Source organism: Mirounga leonina, unplaced genomic scaffold (assembly GCF_011800145.1).
Source record: "Mirounga leonina isolate KUSES-001 unplaced genomic scaffold, KU_Mleo_1.0 Mir_173, whole genome shotgun sequence".
Taxonomy (NCBI): domain Eukaryota; kingdom Metazoa; phylum Chordata; class Mammalia; order Carnivora; family Phocidae; genus Mirounga; species Mirounga leonina.
In genome coordinates, this window is record NW_023270447.1 from 46,393,272 (window position 1) to 46,420,714 (window position 27,443).

General features: G+C 34.4%; 1 protein-coding gene and 1 non-coding gene across 2 annotated transcripts in view; both read right to left on the reverse strand.

Annotated features, from left to right (window-relative positions):
- HOOK1 (hook microtubule tethering protein 1) overlaps nt 1-27,443 on the reverse strand; it is a 63,153-nt gene that overhangs the window by 15,218 nt on the left and 20,492 nt on the right. Inside the window, exons 6-15 of the mRNA XM_035018427.1 lie at nt 21,913-21,980; nt 20,453-20,515; nt 18,507-18,590; nt 13,140-13,306; nt 7,051-7,191; nt 5,515-5,716; nt 4,831-4,941; nt 2,605-2,692; nt 2,465-2,525; nt 349-489 (exon numbers count right to left, since the gene is read on the reverse strand). Coding sequence (XP_034874318.1) covers nt 349-489; nt 2,465-2,525; nt 2,605-2,692; nt 4,831-4,941; nt 5,515-5,716; nt 7,051-7,191; nt 13,140-13,306; nt 18,507-18,590; nt 20,453-20,515; nt 21,913-21,980 — 1,126 coding nt within the window. The remainder of the gene's footprint in view (nt 1-348; nt 490-2,464; nt 2,526-2,604; nt 2,693-4,830; nt 4,942-5,514; nt 5,717-7,050; nt 7,192-13,139; nt 13,307-18,506; nt 18,591-20,452; nt 20,516-21,912; nt 21,981-27,443) is intronic.
- Nucleotides 19,624-19,750, reverse strand: LOC118020498. The gene has a single exon (XR_004681928.1). It is a non-coding gene; the product is annotated as a U6atac minor spliceosomal RNA (small nuclear RNA).

The following is a 27,443-nucleotide window of genomic DNA, read 5'->3' on the forward strand; positions in this document are numbered from 1 at the left end:
CTGCTAAAGGGGCGTGTGGGTGGCTCAGTCGTTAAGCATCTGCCTTCGGCTCAGGTCATGATCCTGGGGTCCTGGGATCGAGCCCCGCATCGGGCTCCCTGCTCGGGGGGAAGCCTGCTTCTCCCTCTCCCACCCCCCATGCTTGTGTTTCCTCTCTCGCTGTGTCTCACTCAAATAAATAAATAAAATCTTTAAAAAATAAAAAAATTAAAAAAAATAAAGTCTGCTAAAATAATGGAAGTGAGAGGCTGAAAACAACAATTTAAACTTCTTTAAATTCTACTTATTTTAACTACGTGGCTAGCTAATGGAATCACTATGAATGTCAATTACAAAACTGTGTGTCACCTTTGCTCGGTTTCCAGTTCATTCATCTTGCGGTGCTTCTGTTCCAGCTGCTCCTGAAGTTCCTCAATACGCTCATTCTCAGTGCCTTCCTGTTGCAAGCGGAGCATCTTATTTTCATGTTGCAGTCGAATAAACACTTCCCTGAGGTTGAAAAGCAAGTTTGTTTTTAAATTTTTTAAATGTACATTTTACATTTTTTTACATTGTGAACTTTTAGAAAATTCCTGTTCATTCAATAACTGTCATTTAAAAATGTTTCTGAAATTTTTTAAGAAAAAACTATGTACATTGTAAGACTGTCTCAAAAAACAAGTAATAAATTTTTCAGAGCGTAAGTATTATATTATATATCATTAAATATTATGCAAATTCCAAAAGAAAAGAGTTATTTTACTGGTAACTTAGATGCTATTCACTATAGCATAATCTCAGAAAATATATGCATTAAAAGCAATAGATTTAAGAAATCAGTTTGTTTCATATTTTAAATATACTCTTATGATGACAGTCATATGACTACTTCTAGGTTTTTTTGTTTTCAAAAAATTTTTCTTAAAAGTTTACAAATACACATTTTCTAAAATGCAAATGATAGGAATGATATTAAATAAAAAAGTGATGTTCTCCTACCTGCTGCCTCCCTAAATGCATTTTTTAAGATTTTATTTATTTATTTGACAGAGAGAGAGAGAGATAGTACAAGCAGGGGGAGTGGCAGGTAGAAGAAGAAACAGGCTTCCCACTGAGCAGGGAGCCCGATGCGGGGCTCGATCCCAGGACCCTGGGATCATGACCTGAGCCGAAGGCAGATGCTTAACTGACTAAGCCACCCAGATGCCCCTAAATGCAATTTCTTAAAAGCAACTAATTTCATTTAATCTCAATTTGTGTTCTTCTGAATGGCAACATCATGACTTTAAAATACAGTGCATACGGCTATTTTTTTTCAAATGGCTGTTTTTAAAGTGACATTAATATCACTGAATATTAACAACTAAAAAGTTGCTTGCCAGTCCAGCATGTAAGGAGCTCTGTCTTAACAACAAAAAATTGAACAAAATGAAAATTAACATATTTGCAAACTATATGCTGAGTGAAAGCAGTCACAAAAGGCTGCCTATTGTAGGACTCACGTATGTTAAATTCCGTTAACAGGCAACTCGACAAAGAGTTGATTCTCTGCTGCCTAGTCCTGGAGCCTGGGGGCACGCAGGGCTGAGGAATGACTGCTAAGAGGCACAGGGTATTTTTTGGGGGGGAATGGAATGTTCTCAAATCAGAGAGCTGCACAATTCTATGACTACACTAAACACCACTGAGCCAGACAGTTTTAAATGGGTGAATTATATCTCAATAAATCTGCTTAAGAGTAGAGTCTGAAGTAGTAAATAAAACTGTTACCACAAAAAGGAAAGGAAAACCATGAAAAGATACCAGATTAGTCAAATACCTAGAAGCAAACATAGCAGTAAGATACCACGATAAAAGTTGGTTAAAAGGAAACTCTAAAATTTGTATTTTATTTAACTTCTGTTTAATCCTTCTGCTATTCTTCATAGCTCCTCTCTTATTAGTTTCACCTGTGTGGATGTGAATGCCAGGTATAAAAAAGTTTTTCCATTGAGTTTATGGGTAGGAAAAGAAGTTCAACGCAATAAAAGTCATATTATAAAAACTAGAATATTTTATTCATCTAGTTTGTGAAATTTTACTTCTAATAAATTCTAAAACTGCTGTAGTAGCAGTAACAATCTAAGAAGTTCAGGGGTGCCTGGGTGGCTCAGTCGTTAAGTGGCTGCCTTCAGCTCAGGTCATGATCCCAGGGTCCTGGGATGGAGCCCCACATCGGGCTCCCTGCTCAGAGGGAAGCCTGCTTCTCCCTCTCCCACTCCCACTGCTTGTGTTCCCTCTCTCGCTGTCTGTCAAAAAATAAAATAAAATCTTTAAAAAAAAAAATTAAAAAAAAAAAATCTAAGAAGTTCAAGCAGATGAGACAAAGTAATTTTGAGCTCCATGACTCATAAAAGGGAACACTCTAAAGGCTAATAATTTTTTTAGAAAGAAATCATATTTCTAATATTAAGTATAGATTATCAATTAATAAAAACAAATTTACCTATATTCCACTGGCATAATCTCAGCAGCAAGATTCTCATAACTTTTTGTAGCAGATGCATCTAAACAACAACAACAAAAGATTAACATTTCAGTATTTCTACCATTAAAAAAAACTTTTCTAAATCCAACAAAATTCACCTGTTTGGTTTAGATGATCTTGTTGTACTTGTGAACATCGAAGCTCTTCATTTGTTTCTTTCAGAGTATCACGTTGTTCTATTAGTCTCTAAAAAAGAATTGTTTAGCAAAATATTTAATTTTGCCCACCAGAAATGTAATTTATGCTTATAATAATTTATCTTAAGTTAATTTCATAATTGCTGCTTAAAAGTGACATTTTAGTTTCAGTGCTAAGAGGTAATTTTCCCTTACATAAATCACGTAAATAATCTTGATATAACATAAATCTTCTAATTTCCCCATTAGATAATTTATCTTTGAACCAAACTGATGTAATTATGCAATGGAGTACAAATGTGCAACCGCAGAGTAATTAAAAAAAAAAAAAAGCATGGACTTTGGAGGCAAATAGATCATGGCTTGAACTCCAGTCTCACTTTTTCCTAGTTATTATATCACCTACAGTCAGTTATTTGACTCTTTGGCTTTAGTATCCACATCATCAATATGGAAGTGCAGATACATAACCCTTGCAAAAGTGTCCTGAGTAACAAGTGAGGTAAAGTTAGTGGTTACTTGGAAGAACTGATGAGCCAATACTGATACACTATTATTAACTAAAGGACATTAGGGTTCACTCTGTTTTACTTTTATGGGTTCTGACAAATGTATAATGTATCCATCATTACAATATCATGGTCAATTGATTTTCAACAAAGGTATCAAGACAATTAATAGGGAAAGAATCATCTTGTCAACAAATAGTGCTAGGACAACTGAATATCCACACACAAAAGAATGAAATTGGACCCCTATTTTACACCATATACAAAAATTAATTCAAAATTAATCAGACTAAATATAAGAGCTAAAACTGTAAAATTAGAAACATAAGCAAAAATCTTTATAACCTCAGAGTACTCAGTGATTTCACAGAAATACTACCAAAAAAGCATAAACAACAAAAGAAAAAAATAGGTAACTGATTTCATCAAATGAGAAACTATTCTGTTGCAAACAGCACCATCAAAAAAATTAGAAGAACCCACAGAATAAAAGAACATATTTGCAAATCATATATTTGAGAAGGAACTTATATCCATAATCTATAAAGAACTCTTACAACTCAATAAAAAAGCAAATAACCTAAATAAAACATGAGTAAGGGATCTGAAGAGACATTTCTCCAGGGAAGACATACAAATGGCCAGTAAGTACATGAAAAAATGCTCAACATCATTAGTCATTAGGGAAATGCAAGTCAAAACCACAATAGCATACCACTTCATACTCACTAGGTTAGCTAAAATTAAAAGTCTTAAGTGTTGGCAAGGATATGGAGAAACTGAAAACCTTTACAAATTGATGAGAATGAAAAATGGTTCATCTACTTTAGAAAACAGCATGGTAGCTCCTTAAAAGGTTAACCATAGTTACCATATGACCCAGCAGTACCATTCCTAGGTACGTACTCAAGAAATGAAAACACATGCCTACATAAAAACTTCTAAATAAATGTTCATAGCCACATTATTTGTTTAATAGCCCAAATGTCCATAAAATGATGAATGGATAAATAAAATGTGGTATATCTATAGAATGGAGTATTATTCAACATTAAAACAAAGTACTGATTCATGCTATGACACCGATGAACTTTGAAAGCATTAATCCACATGAAGGAATCTAGCCACAAAACTGATACAGTGTATGATGGCATACCCTGGGCAGACTGGGCAAATCTGTAGACAGAAAATGGGTGAATGGTTGCGAAGGCCGTGGGGAGGGGAGCCCGATGCAGGGCAGCCGCCAGCAGGCACACTAACGGGCTGACGACAGCGCTCTAAAATCCGACTGTGGTGATGGCTGCACAGCTGCGAATACACCGACTCCTGTACTGTACACTTCAAGTGGGCAGCATTTATGGGGTACAAATTATATATCAACAATGCCATTAAAAAATAAAATCCATGGTCTTTGCTCTCAAGAAGCCAACGGTCTAGAATGGGAAAACGTGCAATGAGACACACGGCCTCGCCTCCGTGACTTCATCTTCCCTTGTGAAGGCAATTAACAACACTGCACATTAAATTTCTACTACTTTCTTTTATACCAACACTTGAATTTGGAAAAAGACAGAAGAAGATCTGATTGACATGACTTCCATTCTTAGAACAGCAAGGATAATATTAAACACTAAGAGAGAAGACAGACATATTACTCATCTACTATATTCATGTGTACCTCTTTTTCCTTAAGTAAAGCTTCATGTTTTTCTTCAAGCCGCTTCATTTCAAATGCTAGTGTATCTGCCCTTTTGGATTCAGAGGAAAGTTTATTGTGAAGATCCTGAACCTTTTGTCAGAAACAAAAGTAGATAACAAGAGTATATAATATTAATAGTTTTTCAGAGTTTAATAAATGAGAAACTGATTGGAAATAAAATTTATAAAGTAAGAATATAATCACGTAATCCTAAATAGTTGTGAAAATAGCATGTAAATAAGAGTTAACATAAATTTTAAAGTACCCAAATAATAATTTAGTAAAAAAAAAAAAAAATCAGCCTTCTATTACTAAAATAATTTAATAAAAAAAAATTGTCTGATAAATAGAAAAACAGAATATTATCAGTTATAGCTCCATTCTCTAGGCAATTATTACTGGTTACCAGAAATGCTAATAAACAATAAAATGCCCAAAAATATATATAAGCTCAGAAGACAATAAAAAGGGAAAGACCTAGATAACTCAAATTCAATTATCAACCCTGGAATTAAAATCACAAGTAGAAGAATTCTATCATAAGTTCACAGCCAACTATAGGCAATGTTTCTTCACATCTCTATCATTCTTAAAGTATCAAAAGGAATCAGAAGGAAGTTGAGTCTTTTGATTTTATTTTTAAAAATTAAGATATTTCCTTACCTGCCTCTTGTATGTTTCTAACTGCGTACGTGCTGCATTTGCCTTCTTTAATTCTTCTTCTAAGCTGACTGTATTATGCATATACATCATGTTTGTTTCTTGTAAAGTTTTCACCTGCTTGCGAAGGTCATTCAGATCTTGTAGCTTCTGACGATATATCTCGACTGTTGACTCTAGTTTATTTGCTTTATCAGAGGTAGCCCTATGATAATAAAGACTGCACATTACTGGGTAAGAACTAGTAAATGCACATAACAATTTTATTCTGTCTGTAAAATTAGTCAACCAGATAATCACTTGGCTGAAACAAAAAAAAAGGAAGGAAGGAAGGAAGGAAGGAAATGAGAAAGACAGACAAAAGAAATAAACTTTGTGGGAACTTTGGAAAAAGACTCAAATCCAGCATTGAACCTTTTTGTTGTAAAGGCATCAGAACAAAAATGCCTTAAATCTGACACACTAAATTATCAAACCACTTCATACGGCACAATGTTTAAAAAAAATGGTTTTGCAAATGCAACTGAACAATTCTAAGCTTCTCTGTAGCTTATGGGCCAATTTTGCTTTGTGTATAGCATTTAGTACAGTTTTGTCCTAAGTATTTGATATACTTAGGAAGTTGACTCGACTTACAATTTGTCTGACAAAGAACTTTGCTTTAGAGTTGTGCTTACCTAACCAACTGGGCTAGAGCAAAAGTAAATACATAAACCAGATCACTTTCCATCACATACAGGTTCAAACGAATGGGTATAAAGATTTTGTTTCAAATGGATATAAAAACTGTGCAACAGAATGGCCCATTAAGAAAATTTAACAGAAAACATAAAGAGCATATGGATAGTCTGTTTGCTTGATTAACATTTCACAGGCAAAAGCCAAATAAAAATTTTATACATTGTCAAAGACAATAAGAGAACCTTGGGATAACCCTGAAATAAATGTTAACTTAATTATACCTATTTTATATCAAATGCCAAAATATGGATTGAGAATGCTTTCCTTTATGTAAAAAGTTCACAAGATACACTAATGAGTACAAGGAGGTCAAGCTAAATGTATCTAAAAGTAGTTCAGCTCACACAGTTTTTAAAAAAAGGTATCATTTTGGGTTTATGAATTCTAATATGAAATTGTGCTAACACAGGTGGCTCAGTCAGTTGGGTGTGTCCGACTCTTGATTTCAGATCAGGTCATGTTCTCAGGGTTGTGGGATCGGGCCCTACGTCTGGCTCTGCACTAAGAGTAGAGCCTGCTGGGGATTCTCTCTCTCCCTCTTCCTCTGCTCCTACCCTCCCCCAATCCTCCCTCTCTTAAAAAAAAAAAAAAAAATGTGGTAACAAGATTTGAATATTCTCCTTAAACTGCAATTACCATCAACAAGCATAAAATAAGTAAAGACTATGAGCCTGGATAAAAACTGATCAGTACTTAATACACAGGAATAAACCTAAGAATCACTGATTAGAATATGATATACCGAAATGACTAAGGAATAACTTAGAAGTGACATAATTATATTTAGATATACCATACCTCAGAACATCTATTTCATCTTTCAGGGCTCTTGTTTCTTCAGCAAGACTAGTCAGTTCATCATTCCTATGCTGAAATTCAATTAGTTGCTTTTCAAGTTCTTCACAGTGAACACGGTAATCATCTTTTGCAGCTTCAAGCCTTGAGTAAAGAAAATGAGTACTTATAATGTAATTTCCATCATTTGTTTTCTTACTGAGACATGTACAAGACATACTTTAAAATTTTTTTTTTTTTTATTCCACACTCAAAAGAAAGACTAAAGGAACAGGACACTTCCAGCTCCTGGATTTGAAACTGGCTGAGAATAAACTTAATGTTCTGAATTTTCACTTTCACTTCTGAAACACTGCGCTTCGTTATCTCTAGCTCTAGTAAGAGTTTTAATTTCAAAAGATGAAGAGAAAATATATAAATATGTATTAAAATTACTCAAAAATACATACCACACGCAAAGTGGTAAAATATGAATTCTAAGTAGACTATAATAAATTAAGGATAAATACTTAAACTCTACAGCAACAACAAAAAGTAAAAAGACAACATAGTGAATAAAGTCAAATATTAAAAAAAATTTGATTTACCCAAAGGAATGCAGAAAAGAAAAACAAAAGGATATGACAAATGAAAAACAGCAAACTGACAGACTTAATACAACCATAACAAAAATTACATAAAAGGCAAAAAGACTAACACACCAATTAAAAAGGCAGAGACCATCAGACTAGATAACAAAACAAGGCTCAAATATATGCTAATAACAAGAGCTGGTTTAAATATAAAGGCACAGATAGATTAAAAGTAAAAAGATTAAAAAAAACACCATGCAAACAGTAAGCAAAAGAAATTGGGGTAGTTATGTTAACATCAAACAAAATAAATTTTAAGACAAAAGAGTATTATCAGAGAGAGAAATATTTCATAATTATAAAAGGGTCAATTCATTAGAAAGCCTTATCATAAACGTGTATAGAAACAGTTTAAAAATACATGAAGCAAAAACTGACAGAATCAAAGGCAGAAATCCACAAATCCACAATCATTGTTTAATACCAGTCTCCAATAAAGGACAGAAACAAAAATATCAGTAAAAATACAGAAGAGCTCTGAACAACACCATTAACCAACTTGATTTGACATGTGTAGAACATGTCAGTCAAAAATTACAGAATACACATCCTTTGCAAGTGCACAGGGAACACTCATCACAATGAAACAGGCCAAGCAATAAAATAAGTATTAATAAGTATCAAAAGACTGAAATCTCGTGAAGTATGCTCTCTAACCACAAGAGACTTAAATTAGAAATTAGCCACAATAAGAAGTCTAGCAAAGCCTTAAATACTTGGAAATTAAACAACACATTTCTGAATAACCCATAAGTCAAGGAAGAAATCACAAAGGAAATTAGAAAATATTTCAGATCAAATAACAACAGAAAGACAACCAGTCAAACTTTGGGGACCCAGCTAAACCAGTGCTTAGAGGAAAATTTACAATTTTAAAGGCTTATATTAGAAATGAAGAAAGACTTAAAATTAATCATCCAAGTTTCAACCTTAAGAGTCCAGGAAAAGAACAGCAAATTAAATCCAAAGTAAAAGGAAAGAAAGAACAGAGATCTAAAACCAATAATATGGAAAGCTAATAAAGTGTTTGAAAAGATTAATAAAATTGATAAAAACCTAGTAAGAGTGATCAAGAAAAATGAGAAAAAACACAAATTAACCAATATGAGGAATGAAAAAGTGAATATCAGTATAGCTCCTACAGTCATTAAAAGGATAATAAAAGAATATTATGAACAACTGTATGCCAATAAATTCAACAACTTAAATGAAATAAACATACACCTTGAAAAGTACAACTTATCAAACTGACAGAGATTAAACAGAAAACCTGTGAAGCCTTTGACCATTAACAAAATTGTATTTGTCATTAAAAGCCCTTCACAAAGAAAACCATAGGTCCAGACTGTTTTACTGATAAATTCTATCAAACATTTAAGGAAGAAATAATATCATTCTTACATAAACTCTTTCAGAAAAGAGAGGAGGAGAGAATACTTCCCAATTATTCTATGAGACTAGCAGAACTCTGACAACAAAACCTGAAAAAGACATTACAAGAGAAAAAAGTTATAGGCCAATATCTATATGAAGACAATCAAAAAATTCTTTCAACATATTAGCAAACTGAATCCAGTCATATATATGCAGAATAATAAGGATGACCAAAGTCTAACCCTGAAATATAAGATTGCTCAATATTTAAAAAATTAAACAATCATAATAAAAGAATGAAAAAGAAAAAAACCACACTGTCCTTTCAAGATGTAGAAAAATCATTTGTCAAAAATCAATACCAATTAATGATAAAAACTCTTAGCAAGCCAGAAATAAAGGGGAACTCCTGCAAAATTATAAAAAGCACATTAAAAAACTCTACAGCAAGCATCATACTTGATGGTACACTTAACTGAATGTTTTCCCCCTAAGACCTGGAACAAAGTAAGATGTCTGTTCTTGCTCAATGCAAGAAAAATAGAGGGCAGAAATAATAAAAGGAAAATGTAAAGCTCTATTAATAGATTAGATTAGATGATTGTAGATGCCTTAGATTTTCTACATAAACAAATTACTAGAGTCAATAAGTGAATTAAGAAACTTTACAAGACATAAGTTTCAAAATACGAGATCAGTTTCAATATATAAAGATCAACTGTAAATATTAGCAGCCACTTTTCAGAATAACTTTAATCGTATTTGTGATAGCATCTACTTGGGAATAAAGTTAATAAAACACATACAAGACTTCTCTGCCAGAAACAACACAACATTGCTGAGAGAAATTAAAGACTTAAATAAATGAAGATACCATATTAGCAGATAGAAATTCTCAATATAGTTAAGATATCAATTTTATACAACCTAAATCATGATCACAAAAGGTTTTTTAAACAGAAACTGACTAGCTGACTCTCAATTTTAAGTAATAATGCAGAAGACTTGGAACAGCCGAAGCAAATATTGAAAGAAAAGAACAAAGTTGGAATACTCACACTACCTGATTGTAAGCTTACTCTAGAGCTAAAATAATCAAGACTATACCATATAGGTATAAAGATAAAGTGATCAATGGAAAAGAATTAAGGAGTCCAGAAAATGACCCAAATTTTATGGTTATATCTTTTTCACAAAGGTACAAAGCAATTTAGAGTAAAACTAAAATCTTTTCAAATTACGATACTGTAACAAGTAGATACCCATATGGAAAATAAAAATAAAGCTTGACCATACACTATTTTTAAAAAAATCAATTCAAGATGGACCACAGACTTACATGTAAAAGATAACACTGTGAAGGTTCTAGAAGAGAATAGTAGAGAGTATCTTCATGGCATGGAAGTAGACAAAGATTTCTTGGGCAGTACACAAAAACACTAATATTAAAAATATTGATAAAGTAGACTTTTAGCATCTAAGTTAAGAACTTCTACTCATTGAAAGACACCATTTAAAAATGCAAAGGCAAGCTACAGAATGAGTGAAATATTACTATGCACATATCTGACAAAGGATTTGCATCCAAATTTTTAAAAATTCCTACAACTAATTGATAATGACAACCCAATGTAAAAACAGGCCAACAGTATGAAGAGACAATTCACAAAGTAAGATATATTTCCAATAAGCACATGAAAAGGGGCTTATCACATCGCTGGTTATCAGGAAAATGCCAATTAAAGCCATAAGGAGATACTACACTCTTCCTGAACTATTTAGTTAAAAAGATGGGTAAGAACTATGCTATGCAGGCAGAACAACTAGAGCAATGAGAGCAGACTCTGCTCATGGAAGTATAAAATGTTATGACCACTTTGGAAAATGGTTTGACAGTGTCTTTTAAATTAAACACAGAGCTACTGCATAACTCAGCAATACCACTCTATATATTTACCAGTGAGAAATAAGAAAAAATATGTCTACAAAAAGTCTTGTATTACAATGTTCAGACTAGTTTTACTTACAAAATCTGAAAACCCAAATGCCCATCATCTAAAGGAAAATGGATAAATAAGTGCATAATGTGGAATAATTCCAAATATTTGAATACTACCCAGCCATAAAAAAATAACAAATTACAGATACATTCAAAACATAGATGAATCTCACAAACATGCTGAGCAAGGGAAGCCATTCACCAAGGAGTTCATACTGCATGATTCAATTTATGTGACATTCTAGATGAGAGAAAACTAATTTTTGGTAAAAAATAATCAGAAGAGAAATTAGCCTCTGGGAGGTAGACATTGACTGGGAAGGAAGCATAAAGAAACTTTCTTCAGTGATTGAAATGAATTGTATTTTGATAAAAGTGAAATTACACAGATGTATGCATCTGTTAAAACATGTCAAATTGTACTTAGTATTATTCATCTCACAATATGTAAATGTTACCTTGCAAAAAGAACTGTAAACATACTGAAGTCTTATTAATAGTTTGCTTAATACAAAGGTAAGGTTAGCAATTCTTAAATTACTTTCTGTGTGTTTTGGGATTGAGTATATGAGTAAATATATTGAGGAAAATGGGAGCCAGGTTTCTCATCACTGGAGAAGGGGTTTACAATATGGAAATGGAGAAGATCAGAATGAACCCCAAAAACACAGAACTAAAATGAAAGATGTCAAAATGAATTCATTGTTCACAGTGAGAGACATAAAAACCAATGCAGACATGTGTATATATAAGCGTATGAACACAGGCAAGTGTGAATATGGGCAAGTATATTTCCTAGCTCTGTACACCAAAGGGGCCTAGAAGCAATGACAGAAAAACTCATCTGGAGCACTAGATCTTTGTTTCTAAATAACATTGTCACTAAAAGGAATTAGGGATCCTTGGAGAAACGGCTGATTGCAGAGTCGGGAAAAGACGAGATGAGACTAGAATATTTTGTTGTTCCAGAAAGTAAGAAAGTGCTCAAAGGATAGTAACAGGTTGAAAGGACACAGAGGCCAACTGAAAGGCTTCCCAGTGGTGGAATCTGGGACAATTTCACCATTAAATAAAAGATGATAGCTAATGATTTAATTAGACCATTGAATAAGAATCGATTACTAAATGCAATGCATGATCCTGGATTGGATGCTGAACCAGGAAAAAAAAAAATAGACATAAAGGACAATGAGACAACTAATGGAATTTGAGTATGATCTGTGGATTAGATAATAATATTGTATCAATGACAAATTCCCTAATTTTAATCACTATACTGTGGTTTATAAGAGAGTGTTTTTGTTTTAGGAAATACATGCCAAAGTATATAGGGATAAAGGTGCTTGGCTCCTGCTTACTCTCAAGTGGTTCAGAAAAAAATATGCGAATCCGTAAGATTATGTATAGAGACTGCTAAAGCAAATGGAAAAAACTGCAAAACAACTGTGGAATCTGAGTAAAAGGTATAAAGGAGTTCCTTGCACTATTCTTTCAACTGTTTTTGTGTTTAAGTTTGATATTAAAACAAAAAAAAGGAACAAAAACCATAGAGTACAATTAGAGTGCCTACTCTCAAGGCCTTATAGTTCCAGGCTCAGCAGCAAGCACACAAGAGACAATGTTTATTAAAGGCAAGATGTATAACAGCTTTTTTTTTCTCAAAGAAGAAACATAAAAGTTAAAGTAGAAAGCATCTCTTTAGCTTAAAATTTCCATTTTTTCCATTTATTATCAAGTTCTCTCTCCTTTATAATAAACGCCCCATTCTCCCCAGGCCTCAGCAGTCACTCCCTTAAACTCCTATTGGACTTACACATGGCCTTCATTTGGCCCTTATCACAAGTTATTTTGAACTATTTTGATTTTATAGACATATCCCACTTGCCTAATTAGATTGCAAGTCCTGTGAAGGCCGGAACCACTTGTACCATTCGGTATTTTCAGAGCTTAATCAGTGTCCCAAGCATGCTATAAAGCTCCAGGATGCTACAGCATACCATAAAATGCTTACTAATTAGTTGTTGATAGGATTTTTTAGCTCTTAGTTTAACAGAACTCTATGGAAGGATTTTTACTAAAAATGCTACCTGAAGTTTTCTTCCTGTAATTGTTCTAGTTGTAACTGTGCATGAAAATACTTTTTTGCAACCATTGTATTTGGGTCATCAAAAGATCCATCCAACTGGTCAAGTTTTTCATTCATCATCTCATTCTCAGAAACTAATGAATTCTTTTCATCTTGAAGTGCAGTCACCTGAAAAACAAATATACAAACATAAGCATCAACAGCAAAAAAGCTTAGAGTCCAGAGTTCACATTATAATTGTGACTAAGCCATTAAATTAATTTGGTCAGTCAGACTAGATAATTTTTAAGGCTCCTTCCAAATCTTGAATTTTGGGTCTAGGAGGTTTGAGTCAAACGAAAGAAATCAAAATAATTTGATTATTTTTATTAATTTATTAATATATCTTATTAATTAATGTATTAATACAGAGAAAACAGTTAATTCATATAAGGAGAGTATCTTCAAAAATGTTATGCTTGGGGGCGCCTGGGTGGTTCAGTCATTAAGCGTCTGCCTTCGGCTCAGGTCATGATCCCAGGGTCTTGGGATAGAGCCCCACATTGGGCTCCCTGCTCAGCCGGGAGCCTGCTTCTCCCTCTCCCACTCCCCCTGCTTGTGTTCCCTCTCTCGCTGTGTCTCTCTCTGTCAAATAAATAAATAAAATCTTCAAAAAAAAAAAAAATGTTATGCTTGTCCTAGTTTTGGGAAGAAAATGTTTCCAAGTCTCTAAAATTACATACCGATAAACTTCAAAAAATTAATTTGTTCCCCTTTTAGTTATAAATTTACTATTAGGATGCTGTTATCTAGTAAGCTAAAATACACACACATATATGCACAAAGTTATTTTAGGTTCATAGTAGAAAATTATCAGTTACATATCATGCCTTCAGGGACAAGCACATTATTTCGTTAATGAATCAATAACAAAAAGCTGAATTGAATCTATTTGCACATTAAGACTGTTTACATTTTAAAATGGATAAAAATATGTAATTTTAGAACCACATCAATATCAGTACCTGATTCCTTGTTATTTTACTTACATATATATGCAACGCCTTTTTCTTTCCCTTTTAAAAATATCTTTAAAAGTTTACAGCTAGGCTGTAACCTTTTATAAGACCAGAAGTTTATATATGATTTTATTAAGATTTGTTTGAAAAACATGAATCATTGACCTCTTATGGCTTTCAACATATTACTACATAGGTTTACGATTATTTTTTCAAAATATGTAATAAAATCAACCCAGTTATGTGAACGGGACTATATAGTGACATGGTGAACTAGTAATAGGAAATCAAAGTCAAGTGAGTGCCTTTAAATACAGTATAGGCAGGTTACAAACACTGTCCTCCAAATGAGCAACACAAAGGCTCGGAAAACTGTCCCCAGGCAGACTGCAGGAAAAAGAAATTTCTCTTCCTAAATTTAAGGCATGCATCCATCCTTGCCATGCAAGCCGTTTGGTGTCTATTATCTGTCATGTGCAATCCTAAATGACTGAGATACACAAAAGAATGGAGTTTGAACCTTCAGTATCCTTATGGTAGAAATGTAAATAATTATGCAACAGAAAATGTTCCAGGTGCTTTGATGGAAGCATACCACAGGGTGGGGGTGGTACACAAAGAAAAGAATATCTCATTCTAGCTGGAGGGAAGAGACTGTCACAAAAAGATCAACTGAAGAGAAACAATACCCCCAGTCTTCCAAAATGGGTCAGAACCCTCTAAAGTAGGCAGGGGAGCAAGGGTAAATTTAATTTTCAACACCTGGTGTATAACCAACCTGGTTCCTATCCATGTTTTACACAGTGGCTTCAGAGCTACCTTTAACCATAGACTGAAGGAGGGGGTAGTAAACAGGCAAATTCCTTGTACCACACCCTCTCATCTATGCCTTAGAATGTCCATTAGTGGGTTCTAGACATCTCCTTTAGCAAGCTCCCATGGTGATATTTTCTTTAGGTTCATAATGTACCTGCCTTTATCCCTCTCTGGTTTTTTCTCTATTTCTTTGTTTTTCTCCCCTTTGTTGCCATCTCTCTCTCCCTCTATCTCTCCCTCTCTCTTTCCCTCTCCCCCTTTCTGAGTTAAGAGGCAGAAAAATTTTAAAAGCTAAAAAAAAAAGACTCATTTTCTCGTATCACCCAGATTTAACTTAATTCTTGTATACCATTTGCATATCTAAAAACAATGAAATATAAAACTCTATAGCTGGAGTCCCCCTTTATCACATTAAAATCAGAAAACCACCGCCTCAGACAAAAACTTATCTCGTACAATGGTGGGCAGGAGTATGTTTTCTCTAACATACCGTGAGCAAGAATGACCGGCCACTGCTCCGGCAGTAAGTGAAGGATTGCTTCCTACTGTGGCCAGGTGGTAGGAAAGGCAGAGTAAAAGCCACTGGCAAATGTGTCGTAACTTGCCTGAAGGCCCCATAATAATCCCAACTGGAACAGAACTAGAAGACTACATCAGAGTTTCTCAAAACTTCACATCAAAATGTCACGTGGAGATTTTTCTCTTTTTTTTTTAAAGTACACATTATCAGGCCTGCCTCCTGATTTCCTGAATCAGAATTTCGCTTGCCCCAATATTTAAAACCATAATTTGCACAGAATCAACATAGTTCTTATTTAAAAGGATTCAAGCTTCACCTGATCTTTCACCACAAAATCTCCACTTTTGCATTCTTTATTTCGATTAAAACATGTTTGCTAGCTGAACTGTGTCAACAAGTAAGTTTCTCCAAGAAGGGCCCATGAGTCTGTATCTGAGCTCTCCATCTGGGTATAGGGCGGCTTCCCTGCCGAGGCAGTCTGGAGATACCACACTTCCATATTCTGGCATTCATGTTGTAGGGGAGCCTGATTTTGTCTTTGCGGGTGATCTGCCTTATCTATCTGAACGACTAAGTACTTGTTTTTCCTTTATTCTTGAAGTTCAATAGCTTACCTAGGATAAAGCCTGGTGTTAAAAATTATTCACTGATTTGTTTCTATAGATCTACAATTTCCTTTTAAACCTCACTTTGTTGTCCTACCACCTAGTCTATTTTACTGATGTGTTCCTATGAAATTGTTATACAACATGAAGCAAAGGCTATTTTCTAAGCTTGGCTAAAGTCTTTCACATGCTCTTTAACCTGCAATGTTTGCACAGATGTCATGCTTTTATTCTTTTCATCTAAATCATGCTTCACTGGCAGTTAAGATACCCTATATTTTCCAATGTAGCTGCAGACTTCCTGGACACCCTCTCCACTGTGCCAAAGACCCAGTATGTCTTCCCTTCTAAGTTATGGTTGGGACTGTTTTCCCTCCACACCATTCTACAGCCTTGTGAAGGGTTAGGGAAGGAGGGGGGTGAGGGGAGGCAATGGGCAGTGTTTTTGTAACACCTCGGTTATGCTCTCATGTCTGAGGTTTAAATACCTTTAATCAGGGTGTGAGAAGTGTATCCCATTCCCAGGGAGGAATTCCTTTGGGCATCAGACCATTCCCCCAATGCAGTGTGTAGCTCTACAGCCTTTTTTTTCTAACAGAAGGAGTGAGGCTGAGGGCACCTGAGTGGCTCAGTCGGTTAAGTGTCTGTCTTCGGTTCAGGTCATGATCCCGGGGTCCTGAGATCGAGCCCTGCATCGGACTCCCTGCTCAGCGGAGAGCCCGTTCCTCCCTCTCCCTTGCCTGCCGCTCTCCCTGCTTGTGCTCTCTCTCTCTCTCTCTGTGTCAAATAAATAAATAAAATCTTTAAGAAAAAAAAAAAAAAAGGAGTCAGGCAGGCCCCCTAGGCTCTTAGTCGCCCCTCCCCAGTCCAGTGAAAGAAGCAAAGGGTGACTTCCCTCCTAATTGGGTAGACTGCAGTAAAAAGCATCAAGATTTCTGTGGATCTCTCCCCCCCCCCCAACCCACCGCATGGGCTAGGGATAAGGGTCATGAGATCAAGCCCCACGTTCCTCCTCGAGGAGTCTGAGATTCTCTCCTGCTCCCTCTGCCCCTCCCCCTACTCATGCACGTGCACCTTTTACTCTCTCTCTCTCTAAAATAAATAAATAAAATCTTAAACATTAGCTTTGTTCAAGTACAGGACTGATTTTTTAAAGATGAGGTTAAAAGACTAGGATTCCAGTGCTTTCACTGCCTTAAGTAGCTGAGTCACCCTGACCCGAGTCACTTCTCTTTTCCTATCTGTAAGCCCTTAAGGGTTAGAAATATTACTCAGCCCTATCATTATAGGTATTTATCCCATCAAGCAAGGATAATACTACCACAACCCTTGTTCCTTGTCTTCATACTTTTCAGAGAGTAAATTATTTATGTAACTCATTATTTGAACAAAAACATGCAATTTACATATAGCACACTATGATGGTACATTTACTCTTTTGCATAATTTTTCAAGACTTACTGCGTAACTTTTGTATTTGCATTTTCATATAACAATAACAACACATGCAAACACACATAGCATTTATGTGTGTCAGTTCCTGCTCTAAGTGCTTAACATATATTAACTCATTTAATCCTCATAATCACTCTGGAGATATATACTATTATCACATCATTTCTCAAAAGAGGAAACTGAACTATAAAGAAATTAATTTGCCTGAGAGGACACAACCAGCTAGTAACACGGCTTCGGTCTGAATACAGGTGGACTGGTTTAACGATCTACCTCACTAACCATTAACTACTGTCTCTCCTACCAAGTTATACTGTCTCTCATATGAACTCAAGAATTATATACACGTGTTCAGATACATGCATGTTAGCAAAACTCACTTGGTACTCGCATTTATGGGCGGTGCGGGGGGAGGTCAAGCACTTCTAAATACTTCCATAAATGACCTCACTTAAATATTTACACTCTATGCAGTAGATACTTTAATTTCTTCTTTTTTTTTTTTTTTAAAGATTTTATTTATTTATTTGAGACAGAGAGAATGAGAGACAGAGAGCATGAGAGGGAGGAGGGTCAGAGGGAGAAGCAGACTCCCTGCCGAGCAGGGAGCCCGATGCGGGACTCGATCCCGGGACTCCAGGATCACGACCTGAGCCGAAGGCAGTCGCTTAACCAACTGAGCCACCCAGGCGCCCTTTAATTTCTTCTTTTTACGAAAGAAACTAAAGGCTCATCTAAATACTTGAAATTCTACAATTAAAATGATTTTCTCAAAGAAGTTAGCAATTTTCAACTCGAAGAGAAAAATAATTATGAAATTCATGCTTGAAAATCAAGCCTGTAACAAATACTTTAAATATGCCCTCCATGAAATGAAACCCAACCTCCAAAACACTTTACCAGTGAATTATTTGCAATAAAACCCTTTGTAAACTTAAAGAGGACATATTTCTCAGACTGGTTCTTTTCCACACCTGCATATCTAGTTCTTGGCATCTTTGCCTCAGTTCTTCTTTTTCTGCTAGTGCTTCTTGAAGTTCTTCCAAGGCCCTTTTAAGCTGAAACACAAAATGTCCTGTTTCTTAGTAAGACATGTTTTGACACAAATTGAAAAATACATGTATATGCATATATACACAGATATTAAAAATGGTTATTAAAATTTATTAATAAGCTTACTCTCTTTGGGTCTTTGAAACTTTGAAACTTTCTAGGGTTACCAAGCCAATTACACAATATAGGAAAAGCACTAGCACAGCATCTCTGGCACATAGTGGACACTCAATAAATGACTACTCAGGGTGAGTTGGAAGATTTTAAGGTAGTGACCTTATGCAAATGGATAGTTGTGTGAAATAGTTGTTTAGGTAATGGGAGAAGATGTTGATTAGTACAGAACAATGATGAAGGACCTAACTGTGGATGGAAATCATGCATTTATATGACCCCAATTCAAATAAACAGCTGTGCTTTTCTCTAACAGTGCTCAACTGCATGAATGTAGCAGTAAAGAAAGCACTCATTGTAGTTTTGATTTGCATTTCCCTTATGATCAGTGATGTTGAGCATCTTCTCATGTGTCTGCCGGCCATCTGTATGTCTTCTTTGGAAAAATGTCTATTCAGGTCTCCTGCCCACTTTTTAATTGGATTATTTGTTCTTTGAGTTAACTCTAGAGAACAAACTGATGGTTACCAGAAGGAAAATGGGTGGGGGGAAGGGTGAAGTAGGTGATGGGGATTAAGGAGAGCACTTGTCATGATGAGCACCAGGTGATGTATGGAAGTGCTGAATCACTATACTGTACACCTGAGACTAATATTACACAGTATGTTAACTAACTGGAATTTAAATAAAAACTTTAAAAAAATTTATCTATTAAAAAATAAGTCTCAATGTTGTTTCTCTGTGAATAGTATTCACACAGTCTCATTAATGTTTAAGGCGATGGTCCCACAGAAATAAAATTTTATGTAAATCTTTATGAAAAAAATTTTTTGGTTCAATGTGTATTTTTTAAAAATTGAAATATCATTAACATACAGTATCATATTAGTTTCAAGTGTACAATATAATGATTCAATAACAACAATAAAACAATGGTTAGATGCCATGAAGTAGGTGGCAATGCCTTAACTATGTTGTGTGCTGTCAGGCCCAAGGGCCTCTTCCATCCTTGTCAAAGTGCTTGCTAACCTCCTCTCCTTTCATAGAATACTCCTTATGAAATATTTAAACAACAGAGTATTAGAGGATGTTGTTTAATTTAATTACAAAAAATTTAGAAAAAACACAGTACGTTTAAATTCAAATAAAAATTTCATAGAAAAGGTTTTAATTTGAAATATTTCGTGAGATGACTGGTGACACTCATGATAAACAGATGTTTAACAATATAACAGAAAAAGTACTGATTGCATTTGCCTGTCTTTGTACCCTTTCCCCTACAACCCAGGTCAGGTTACATGTCAGAGGAGAGTGCCTTTTTCCCCCCATGAAACAGTCATGTCATAGAATCAGGGAAAAGAGCCTGAGCACAGGGTCTTGGAGGTTTCTTCAACATGACAAAAATTATATTAACTTATTAGATAAATCAGAAATAAGCAGACTTTTTATATTGTCTACTATTAACAGTGTAACCATCTAGAATGAGCCACATATGTATTATAAGTTTCAGAAGAAAAGGTCAATGTCACTCAACTCTTTGAACATGAGCATAAAAATTTCTGGAGGCCAACACTACTTGCATTCACGAAGGAAAGCATAATAATATTCAGCTGAGATATTACAGAATAAACAACCTAAATTTCATGGAAAAAATATTCTTGTGTATGTTCTCCAATGAAAGCCTTATGATACTAATTGGCCAAGGAACTGTATGACTGTTTTCAACATTTTCCCCAATTACTGAGATACTCACCTGTTGCTCTAATTCTCCAACAGCATCATTTGTAGGAGAGCTCAATATTTCTTTACTCATCAACTAGGAAATTAAAATAGTAAACTTAAGTACAATAAAGAAATGTTATGAAGTAAAAATAGGTTTACTTGAGAGTAAAATGCTTTATATTTAGTTTTCCTTTGCCATAATTTGATGATTCTTAGAATATTATTCAAATAAAAATTTTATTAGAGGCTTAAGCTAAATAACACAATATTCAACCATTACATCAGTGAGGACATCAGAAATAAAGGGTACTTGAAATACATAGATATATTTAAATTACCTGTATACTGAATAATTACAATCCAAGTTCTAAAAGATGAACTACTAAATAAAACTGATAACTAGTATTAATAAAGATTCTTCCATAAAAATCGGAGGGGTAGACGAACCATGAGAGACGATGGACTCTGAAAAACAAACAGGGTTCTAGAGGGGAGGGGGGTGGGAGGATGGGTTAGCCTGGTGGTGGGTATTGAGGAGGGCACATTCTGCATGGAGCACTGGGTGTTATGCACAAACAATGAATCATGGAACACTTCATCTAAAACTAATGATGTAATGTATGGGGATTAACATAAGAATAAAAAAAAAAGATTCTTCCATAAAATAAATTAACACTTTTAAAATACAGCCTTTAAATGAGTGATATGGTAAAATTCCTAATTTGAGAAGTCATTTTAAAAGTAGGAGTTACAATTATATGAAAAAAAAAAAAGGATGCTATAAAAAGTAACTTTTTTGCATCTGAAAGGCAGATTTATTGTTGTGATGCTTTAAATTCAAGCCCACAATGCAAACTCAGAGCGCACAAACGAACTTCTTGTGAGAGGTCTCCCTCCAAATCATGCCCCTGCCAAATTCTGTTTGCCCTCACTAATCTCCGGGCCTCCTCTGCATTCCACATCATCTCAGCCCTTCAGGCTGATGTTAAGAATCAACATGTACCATATGAATTCTGAATTCTTCTAGTTGACTTTACACAACTAGAATGGCTTGAACCCAGGCTACCTGGCTCCCAAACCTATCACCATATTTGCTCACAGTACTAACATTCTGAAAATGAACATAAGATATATTTCCACACATGCTTTAAAATTTTGGGAAAGACTGTTCTAATTGGCAGGGAAAAAAGAAGAAATAAAAATTCTTATCTGGTGAGAGGTTGTTTATCCTGCTTAGGTGAAGTTATCTAAGGGAACCTGACAATATTATCTTTTTTAAAATACAGAAGTACTAAAATTGAGCTTGAAGTCCTTTTAAGATATTTTGGGTAAAGAAAAGAAGGGAAGACACACTAGCTTAAGGTAAGTAAACCTGCTGCAAAGGGCAAGTTTATACAAATAGAAAAATATACATCCATAAGATTTATGTGAAAATTTTTGTGTCATTTGGTTAAGGATTTTCATATATATGTGAATATAATAAAAACTTACTTCTTGAATAGCAGTCATGACCACATGTTGAACAGACTCTTCTAGTGTCATTATATTTTGAATATGTTCTGTGATTCAAAAAAAAAAGATGGATCTGATAAAAATCTACTCTTTACCCATGGAACTTTAGCCATTCAATTAACAGCATAAAAGTTCATTTACCATACATACTTCTTTATGCAAGTATTTTTCCACAAGAAATATGTCCACTAAAACCAGATAAGCAGAATTGAAAATATTTATATTTTTAAATGTTTTCTTTTCCCTAAAGAAGAAAACCTCTAATTTCCTTATAAGGAAGAGAAAGAGAAGACATTATAATCTTAAAACAATTATTACAATTTCCTCCCTGTTGTTAGATATTCAGTATTATAGGATGAACCCATACATATTAAATGAATTCCTAAAATCTTCAGCCTAGAAAGTTACATTTTATCACCTACTTAGTTCATTTCAGGAAGGCTTTTAAAGAAGGGACTTACAAAGCCTCCTGTAAACGTGTGCTCAACATCCATCAAGTCTCATCTCAAGCAGATACTTATGCCTTACCACAAACACACAGGCAGTAAGTTGATTCTGTCCCAATAAGAAATGAGGAACCATAAGAAAAAGTGTTTCGTATTTTTGCATATTTCACTTTGCATATTTCATATATTTGCGTAATCCCCTTCAACTATATGTTCTCCAGCTAAAACAATATCCAAAAAATTCCAAATTTCAAAAAAAAAAACTTACTATTTTCAAATACTTTTATCGTTTTAATGATTCTTCTGGAAAACTTCTGAAAGTTCTCTCAATCTTTCTTTTATTTGTAAAGCCAAGAACTGGACAAAGACTCTGATAGATTCTGGTATGCACCAGAAGTAGAGAGTGGGTGGGAAAGGGGAAGAATTAAGCAGAGAAAGCACAAGCTATGTAATGGTTTCCTTTAACTGGATTTTCTGGATAATGGAGTGTTTTGAGTCTGCTGAAACCTTCAAAAAAACTATCTTTTTTCCCCACCAAGATAAACAGGGTACTACTGACCAAACAAGGTCATTCTTTCAAGACTGAGACTGTTGCTATACCTTGGAATCATCTTGAAATCAATTCTCCCTGCAAAGTATAAAGGTGTGTAAGCTGTTTTACATTTTTTATGTGTTTTGTTTTTAAGTTTTAATTAATTTACTCTGTTTTTCTTTCATTTATTTGCTCACTCCTACAAGTTGAGAGCCCACATACCTCCAAAAATAAATCCAATTAAGAAACACTGGTGTTTTTAATAATGACAATGAAACTATTTTATATTTACTACTTGCTAAATTTTTATTTATGTATTGGAAACTTAATTTCCTTTTAAAATTCTGAGGACAAAATTGCTAAGTAGTGCTTGGAACTAAATAATGAAAATAATACTAAAACTCATGGAAGGTAATAAATCATAACTTAGGGGAAAATTACAGCTTAAAATGTCAATTATAACTTGGAATAGAAAGAATTGATTAATTCACAAGAAAATAGATGAAATGAGATAAAAGAGAAGAATAGATATTAAATAGTACAAACAGAGTCAAAGGCAAAAGTTGGTTCTTTGAAAAAGACTACTAAAACTGACAAACATGGGAGAGGGAAGATGTGAGGGTTGCTGGAGGGGCCATCAAAGGATACAAAAAATAAAAAGATGTAAAATATGACATCATATACATAAAACGTGGAGAAGGAAGTCTATTTAGTGCTTTCAGAACTTGAGCAACCATCAACTTAATACAAATTGCTATACAGGATGTTATGTATCAACTCAGTGGCAACCAAAGATCAAAAGCCTATAATAGATACACAAGAAATAAACAGAAAAGAATCCAACCATAACCCTAAGGAAAGCCATCAAACCACAAGGGAAGAGAGCAAGAGAAGAAAGGAATGCAGAACTACAAAAACAACCAGAAAATAATTAACAAAATGGTAATAAGTACATACTTATCAATAATTACTTTAAATGCAAATGGACTAAATGCTCCAATCAAAAGACACAGGGTGAGGTAAGGGATAAAAAAACAAGACCCATCTATATGCTACACCTGTATGAACCTACAAGAGACTCACTTCAGACCTACAGACACAAATAAGAGTAAAAGTGAAGCGATGGAAAAAATTATTCCATGAAAATAGGAGAAGAAAAAAAAAAGCCAGAATAGCAATACTTGTATCAGACAAAACAGACTTTAAAACAAAGACTGTAGCAAGACACAAAGAAGGGCACTGCATAATAATAAAGGGGTCATTCCAACAAGAGGATGTAACAACTGTAAATATGCACTCAACACAGGAGTTACCTAAATACATAAAGAAAATATTAACAGCCATAAAGGGAGAAATTGATAGTAATACAGCAACAGTAGAGGACTTAACAACCCACTTACATCATTGGATAGAACATCCAGACAGAAAATCAACAAGGAAATAGTAGCTTTGAATGACACATTCGATCAGATGAACCTAACATATATACAGAATATTCCATTCAAAACAGCAGAGTACACATTCTTTTCAAGTGCACATGGAACATTCTACAGGACAGATCACATGTTAGGACACAAAACAAGCCTCAATAAATTTAAGATGATGGAAATCATATCAAGCATCTTTTCCAACTACAACAATATGAAACTAGAAATCAAATACAAAAAAAAAAAAACTGGAAAAGAACACACATACAAAGAGGCTAAATAACATGCTACTATATTATCAGTGTGTTAACAAAGAAATCAGAGGAAATTAAAAAAAAAAAAATACATAGAGACATAACAGTAATGCAAACACAACGGTCCAAAATCTTTGGGATGCAGCAAAAGCAGTTCTAAGAGGGAATTTTACAGTGAACCAGGCCTACCTCAAGAAACGAGAAATCTCAAACAACGTAACCATATACCTAAAGAAACTAGGAAAGGAAGAATAAAACAAAGGCCAAAGTTAGTTGAAGAAAGGAAATAAGAAAGATTAGAGTGAAAATAAATGAGAAAGACTAAAAAACCATAGAAAAGATCAATGAAACCAAGAACTGATTATTTAAAAACATAAAACTGATAAGCCTTTAACTAGTTTCATCAAGAAAAACAGAGTCAACTCAAATAAATAAAATCAGAAATGAAGGAGGAGATATAGTAACTGGCAACCACAGAAATACAAAGGATTATAAGAGAATATTTTGGGAAAAATTATATACCAACAAATTGGACAACCTGTAAGAAATGGATAAATTCCTAAAAACATACAATTTTTCAAAATGGAATCAGGAAGAAATAAAAAAATCTAAACAGACCTATTACAAGTAATGAAACTGAATCAGTAATAAAAAATAGCTTCCAATAAACAAACATCCAGGACCAGCTGGCTTCACAGGTAAATTCTACCAAACATTTATTATTATTTTATTTATTTATTTATTTTTTTAAAGATTTTATTTATTTATTTGAGAGAGGGAAAATGAGAGAGAGCACATGAGAGGGGGGAGGGTCAGAGGGAGAAGCAGACTCCCTGCCGAGCAGGGAGCCCGATGCGGGACTCGATCCCGGGACTCCAGGATCATCACCTGAGCCGAAGGCAGTCGCTTAACCAACTTAGCCACCCAGGCACCCTCTACCAAACATTTAAAGAATAGTTAATACCTAATCTTATCAAACTATTCCAAAAAAAACAGAAGCAGGAAAACTTCCAAATTCATTCTATGAGGCCAGCATGACTTGGATATCAAAACCAGACAGAGACACTACTAAAAAAAAAAAATTGCAGGTCAATATCTCTGATGATCACAGATGCAAAAATCCTCAACAAAATATTAGCAAACCATATTCAATAACACATTAAAAGGATCATTCACCATGATCAAGTGAGATTTATTCCAGGGACGCCAAGGTGGTTCAATATTCACAAATCAATCAATGGGATACATCATATCAACAAGAGGAAGGATAAAAACCATGTGATCATCTCAATAGATGCAGAAAAGCATTTGACCAAGTACAATATTCATTCATGATAAAAACCCTCAACAAAGTAGATTTAGAGAGAATATATCTCAACATAATAAAGGACATATCTAAAAATCTCACAGGTAACATCATGCTTAATGGTAAAAAAAAATGAAAGTTTTTCCTCAAGATCAGTATCAAGATAAGGATTGCCATTTTCACTACTTTTATTCGATATAGTAGTGGAAGTCCTCACTGCAACAAGAGGACAAGAAAGGAAATAAAAGGCACCCAAAGTGGTAAGGAAGAAGTTAAACTGTTACTATTTGCAGATGACATGCTACTATATATAGAAAACACTAATGACTCCACCAAAAAACTATCAGAACTAATAAATGAATTCAGTAAAATTGCAGGATACAAAAATAATACACAGAAATCTGTTGTGTTTCTATACTAATAATGGAGTAGCAGGAACAGATAATAAGAAAACAATGCCACTTGCAACCACACCAAAATAAAATACCTAGGAATAAATTTAACCAAGGAAGTGAAAGACCTATACTCTGAAATCTTTAAGAAATTTGATGAAAGAAATTGAAGATGACACAAATAGAAAGATATACCACGCTCACAGACTGAAATAATTAATACTGTTAAAATGTCCATAATACCAAAAGTCATCTACAGATTCATTGCAATCCCTATCAAAATACTAACAGCATTTTTCACAGAAGTAGAACAAATAATCCTAAAACTCTACGGAACCAAAAGAAACCCTGAATATCCAAAGCAATCCGGAGAAAGAATAAGGCTGGAGGTATCAGAACCCCAGATTTCAAGATATAATACAATGATGTAGTAATCAAAACAGTCTGGTACTGGCTTAACAACAGACACATAGATCAATGCAACAGGATATAGAGCCTAGAAATAAACCCACACCTGCATGGTCAATTAATCTGTGACAGAGGAGGCAAGAACATACAATGGAGTAAAGACAGTTTCTTCAATAAATGGTGCTGAGAAAACTGGACAGCTACATGCAAAACAATGAAACTGGACCCCTTTCTTACACCATACACAAAAATAAACTCAAAATGGACTAAAGACCTAAAGGTGAGACCTAAAACCATAAAATTCCTAACAGAAAACATAGGCAGTAATCTCTTGGACATCAGCCTTAGCAACATATTTATGGATACGTCTCCTCAGCCAAGGGAAACATAAGCAAAAATAAACTACTGGGACTATACAGAAATAAAAGCATTTGCATAGCAAAGGAAACCATCAACAAAACAAAAGGCAACCTATTAAACAAGAGAAGATATTTGCAAGTGATATATCCAATAAGGGGTTAATATACAAAATATATAAAGAACTACTACGCCTCAACACCAGAAGTACAAACAATCTCACTAAAGAATAAGCAGAGGGCCTGAACATTTTTCCAGAAAATAAATACAAATGGCCATCAGATACATGAAAAGGTGAACAACCCTAGTCATTATGGAAATGTCAATCAAAACCACAATGAGATACCACCTCACACCAGTCAGAATGGCTAAAATAAAAAACACAAGA